Source organism: Naumovozyma dairenensis, chromosome 1, assembly GCF_000227115.2.
Source record: "Naumovozyma dairenensis CBS 421 chromosome 1, complete genome".
In the NCBI taxonomy this organism is placed as follows: Eukaryota; Fungi; Ascomycota; class Saccharomycetes; order Saccharomycetales; family Saccharomycetaceae; genus Naumovozyma; species Naumovozyma dairenensis.
This window is the reverse complement of record NC_016479.1, coordinates 567,961-573,479: the sequence shown is the minus strand read 5'-3', so window position 1 is coordinate 573,479 and position 5,519 is coordinate 567,961. Positions and strand designations below refer to the sequence as shown.

The 5,519-nt window shown below is 33.3% G+C and overlaps 3 protein-coding genes across 3 annotated transcripts; 2 read left to right on the top strand and 1 right to left on the bottom strand.

The window, feature by feature from the left end:
- Positions 1-439: 439 nt before the first annotated feature.
- On the bottom strand, positions 440-1,951 carry PCL7 (Pcl7p; the record flags this gene model as incomplete). The annotated part of the gene is made up of 1 exon (XM_003667609.1): positions 440-1,951. The coding sequence occupies one exon, from the start codon at positions 1,949-1,951 to the stop codon at positions 440-442; it is 1,512 nt and encodes a 503-aa protein (XP_003667657.1).
- Positions 1,952-3,042: 1,091 nt separating this feature from the next.
- MMF1 (isoleucine biosynthesis protein MMF1) lies at positions 3,043-3,477 on the top strand (the record flags this gene model as incomplete). The annotated part of the gene is made up of 1 exon (XM_003667608.1): positions 3,043-3,477. One exon carries the CDS (start codon positions 3,043-3,045, stop codon positions 3,475-3,477), a length of 435 nt encoding a protein of 144 aa, XP_003667656.1.
- Positions 3,478-4,305: 828 nt separating this feature from the next.
- On the top strand, positions 4,306-5,204 carry RPL34B (60S ribosomal protein eL34; the record flags this gene model as incomplete). The annotated part of the gene is made up of 2 exons (XM_003667607.1): positions 4,306-4,342; positions 4,873-5,204. 2 exons carry the CDS (start codon positions 4,306-4,308, stop codon positions 5,202-5,204), a joined length of 369 nt encoding a protein of 122 aa, XP_003667655.1.
- Positions 5,205-5,519: the final 315 nt, after the last annotated feature.

Below are 5,519 nucleotides of genomic sequence, written 5' to 3'. Positions count from 1 at the left end.
GCTTACAATATTTGGGTATAAATAATATAATATAGAGGGCGGAAAATCAGAGCACTACGTTTTCTTTATTATTTTTTTCTTAATGTTATTTATTATTGTTTTTTTAGTTACATACATACTACTTATTATGGTGACTAGTGGAAAAGATTCGCTGTAGCTATACGAAGATATTTAATATTTTTGTGAACTATTATTCTCGTATCCTGTATCCTTTTTATTGTTGGTATACAACGGTGAGAAAACTACCAACGAACCTCTAATCGTGATGATGATGATGGGGTTCCTATGTTTCAACTTTCTCCCACCCTATATGTTTTTTCCCCCTGAATTACTTTTACATTAATTATTACATACAAAATGTTTCTTGTCCCACGAAGTTTTTACACGTCCCATCGATGGAGCGTTTTTTATTATTATTTGTTTCATAGCACTTGTTCGTTCAACTATGTGTATATAATGGTGGTGGAATAGAAGCCGGATGATGACTGTTCCAGAACCGACATAATAGATCAGCATATCTTTGTAATTCTTCAATAGGGATCATCAATTCGAAATCGCACAAGATCAAAAATTGTAATTCTAAATGATTTAATTCTTGTAATGATATCCCACCGACTCTTGCATATCTTGAATTACTATAAAAGAAATCACTGAAGAATTTCGTGCATACCGTGATTCCTGCAATTATTAATCGATGAATATTATATGAATCCATAACGAACATTTGTGAATTATTATCATTTATTGAGTTAGTTGTTGGAGTACTGTTACAACGTTTGGATATTCTATCAAAATAAACTAATAATGATAAAAATACATCGTTGGTTGTGGGACAGTATTTTTGAATTCTTTGGAAATATTGATGTAATGTTATTTGTGGTACATGTTTCCCTTTGAATGCTAATATTGAATTATAATATGCGTTTTTATTATTGTTTTCAGAATTTGAATTAAGCGGTGGAGGTGACGTAGGTGATTGTGACGTATTTAATTTGTCATTTGATTTTACAATTTTATCTAATAAGGCAGTCAACATTTCCAGTAAATTATCTGTGGAAAATTCTGCTATATTGAATGAATCAGGCATATGATAACTATTTACTTCATTTATCGTACTATCATTATTTGTCTTATCATTCGATTGACTTTTTTCCAATATTTTGCTATTCTTGTTATTTCTATGGTTAGCTTTGTCAGTAACTACTTGATCTTGATCTAATGTAGGTGCTTGAGGTGTTCTTTCTTTGATATCTGTATTATTATCTGCAGTTGCTATATTATTCTTCGCCTTTACGGCATCAATATATTGTTCTCGATTCAAACTTGATCCATTTATGTGATTGCCGTTATAAGGAGTATTAGCATTTGGTATTTTCGAAGATAAATTTTTGTTGATGTTATTATGCGTAGTAGTACTAGTATTGTTACTGTCTATACTGTCGATATTATTAGTAATATTATTGTTATGAGAAGGTCGAATATTATTGAAAGCGTTAGATGGTGAACCGAATGTATGATTGCTTGTATAAGACCCATTCGGTAATTTGGGCGAAGTATCGGAAGCAGTGTATGAATTATCTGTAAAGGATGAAGATATTGTATTATTTCTGATACTCGTTCCAGTGATGAATGAATTACTTGAGTCTTCTATGACACTATTGTTATTGGTTCCATATTCATGCACTCGTGACGGTGAGAATGAGGATTGGTAACTACTTAGAGTTTTATCAGTGGTAATGTTTGTACCTATATTATGTGAACTTGAGTATGACAATGGTTGATTGGTGTGATTTTCATAATTATTATTCCCTATCTGGCTGTTAGTATTATTTGGAACATCATTTTGTTCCTTTTGTTTTGGTGGAATAGGAATATTTATTGGAGTAACACTATTTCTTGTCGATGTCACGGTCGTTGTAGCCATTGATGAATCAGATCCCGAATGATTCATTATATATCAAATAGATAGAAATATATATAACCCCTTTTTTATTTGGTAAATGATAGAGAAAGAACTGTCGACTTAGTTGAGGTAAGGATGCAGGTTTCTTCTTTTTGCGTTACAGAGGTTGAAGGGTTTCAAAAATCTATTTTCTACCAGTCTAGGATAGCTGTTTTTCTGATAGGTATTAAATGCCCTGTATGGCTTCTTAGTTTGGAGTAATCCTATGTTAATCACCTTATTTGTTCGTTGCGTGTTGTTTATACACAAGTACAGCTGTAAGTAGGTATGTGCTGCAATACTCTATTTATCTATCTACCTATCTATCTACTTTCGCAGGTCCGGGAAACTCCCTTATAGGCGTCTACAAAACACTGTTTCAGTTGTTGTTGTTGTTGCTGCGTCTTTATAATTTAATATAATAGAAAACCGCACCACCGATTACATACACACAAACGTACATTCGGTAGTCTCTCGGCAAAATCTACGATTAAATAAGTCAAGAATAGACATATAAATATACAAACAAAGCGCTTGGAACTACCCTTTACGACTTCGATTACCGATGTCTACTTGAGCCACAAGACGATAATTTAATATAATATAATTACAAACTGTCACCTATAACTATGATATGTACGTACGGAGCCTACCTGAACTAATCAGTCCATCACGTTGAATTTCTTCTTCATTCGTTTCGGTTCCTTCTCTCGTTCCTATAGGATCAATCACCGGATGACTACTTCGTTGTCTAGATGGTACATGTTTAAACATTATTTTAGAGCAGATCAGATCCTTCTTTCCCATCCCAGCGCACGGTTGCCTACTTCTTTGCCTTAGACTACATAAATAAGCTAGTTCGTCCCCATATCGTGTTTTGTCACACACGCTCTCTCTCAACGTTATCGGCCTCCGGAGTTTAAACTCCACTCGATCAATTAAACTCTGTATATTTTAGCATATAATAATCTTGTATAAAGACAAAGGTTGACAGAGGCGACGAGATACAGATAAGTCCAGAAATACCTTACCTCTTGATAACGACTTCAATTGATTATTGTAATCATCATATCAGAAGATATTATAGAAGACCGCCGACCATGTTCTTGAGAAATAACATTTTGAGATCCGCCAAATTGGCTACTAGAACCATGACTACATTGACTCCAGTCACCACCAAATTGGCTCCACCAGCTGCTGCCTCATATTCTCAAGCAATGAAAGCAAACAATTTCGTTTACGTTTCCGGTCAAATTCCATACACTCCAGAAAATAAACCTGTTGAAGGTTCCATTTCTGATAAGGCTGAACAAGTTTTCCAAAATGTTAGAAATATCTTGGAAGCAAGTAATTCTTCATTAGATAAGATTGTTAAAGTTAATGTGTTCCTAGCTGATATTAATAACTTTAAGGAATTCAATGGTGTATATGCCAAGTATTTTAACACCCACAAGCCTGCAAGATCTTGTGTCGCTGTTAAGGCTTTACCATTGAATGTTGATTTGGAAGTTGAAGTCATTGCTGTTGAAAAATAAATGTGAAGGTAACTAAAGAACACTTTTCTTCATCTTCATAATCTACCCTGCTAGAATTTAACATATATATCTATAAAATTATATAGGAAAAAGCATTATTTTTCCATTTATCTAATTACTGAAAATAAACCTCCAATTAATTTGAACTATTGGGGATATTAGTCCTGATAACATTAAATAGTTTAGTATTTAAGTAGTCTATGTGTGTAAGTATTGTTCCATTTGAATTGAAAGAAAATGCATGACTGCTTGAAGATAAAAGGTGGAAGGTTAGGATGTTTATGTTCACAGTTTTTCTAATAGTTTCGATTAGGGGTTTATGGGTGTTTTTAGAAAAAAAATTGTTTAAATCTTACTTTTTTTGGTTCTGGAGAAGAAACCGTTTAGACCTCAAGTTGTTTTTTTCCGGTATGGCGTTTGCAAGAGACCTGGCGTTCAAGGGGAGAAAATTGGTGGTATTTTCCGTCTAGCTACTCTGCCCAAAGACCACATCCTTAGGTCGGGCCTTCCACGAACTGGAAGCAAACCTTCTTCCTTTGGGGACGGTTCAGAAGCGGAAGTTCAGATGGCGGCAAATTCAATGGAGCCCATATTGTCGTAGATTACCCAGTTCTCCATATTCGCATCGAATTTGTTAGTAGCCCACTACGGACCTTCCCTGCTCGCCTAGTAACTGTAGGCGTTATGTACTTTGATGGATTTTAACTATTATTATTGTTTGAGGTTAATTCACTATATTTACTTTTTTTAATGGAAGCCCTTATTACATAGTGGGTTTTTCTTAGATTTTAAAGGGAACTTGCAAAGACATAAAGGAATCAATCAAAGATGGCTCAACGTGTTACCTTCAGAAGAAGAAATCCATGTATGTTATAGAAAATGAAAAATATAGAGGTACAGCGATGGTAATGATTGTATTGGATAAAATGAACGAAAAAGATATAGCTGAAACCCGAAATGAAAATTTTAAGATAGACTTACGAGAAACCCGTTGATGATATATTATCCTGAATAATGGAATAGTATTCTTCAATGTTATGATATTTTTGCAGCAGCAACTGGAAAATGATGTTTATATTTGAAAATATACGAAACCACAGAATACCTGGCAAAATGGAATAACAAAGTATATGCTTATCTACTTCATGTGACGTTTAACTTGATTTGTATCGATCAAGGTTTAGAATATATCCCAATTTGTTACTTTTGTTCCCGTAACCCAAAACAATGATTCCTGGAACAATGAATTGAAACTCTTCTTCATAAAGAATAATAAAGACAACAATACAATCAGAAAATGTCTCCAGCCAGAAAAATATATGAATACATTATACTAACAATCATTTAATATTTAATTGTTTTGTCATAAAATTATTATGCTTATTATTACTTTAGATAACACCAAATCCAATAAGATTAAGGTTGTCAAGACCCCAGGTGGTATCTTACGTGCTCAACATGTTAAGAAACAAGCTTCCAGACCAAAATGTGGTGACTGTGGTATTGCTTTACCAGGTGTTGCTGCTTTGAGACCAAGACAATACGCTACTGTTTCCAAGACTCACAAGACTGTTTCCAGAGTTTACGGTGGTTCTAGATGTTCTAACTGTGTCAAGGAAAGAATCGTTAGAGCTTTCTTGATTGAAGAACAAAAGATTGTTAAGAAGGTTGTTAAGGAACAAACTGAAGCTGCCAAGAAGGCTGAAAAAAAGGGTTCTAAAAAATAGTAATTAGACGTTTATTATAATATAAAAAATATTCCTTCATTTCATCTCATCTCATGTCATCGCCAAGTTTTTACTCTATGATACGACACTTTTTAAAAAAAAAATATCTTTTTGTAATTAAATAGAGACAAAGGTACTTCATTCATTATTCATCTGCAGAGTGACTATTGAAGAAATTTGCTCCTTCATTGAAAATGAAAAATTATAATAATGCCTAATCTAAATCAAGCTATAAAATTAGTGATAGATTAATACAGAGTGTACGTAGAAAAATATTAATAAGAACAATAAAGAAGAAAGAAAAGAAAAAAAAAT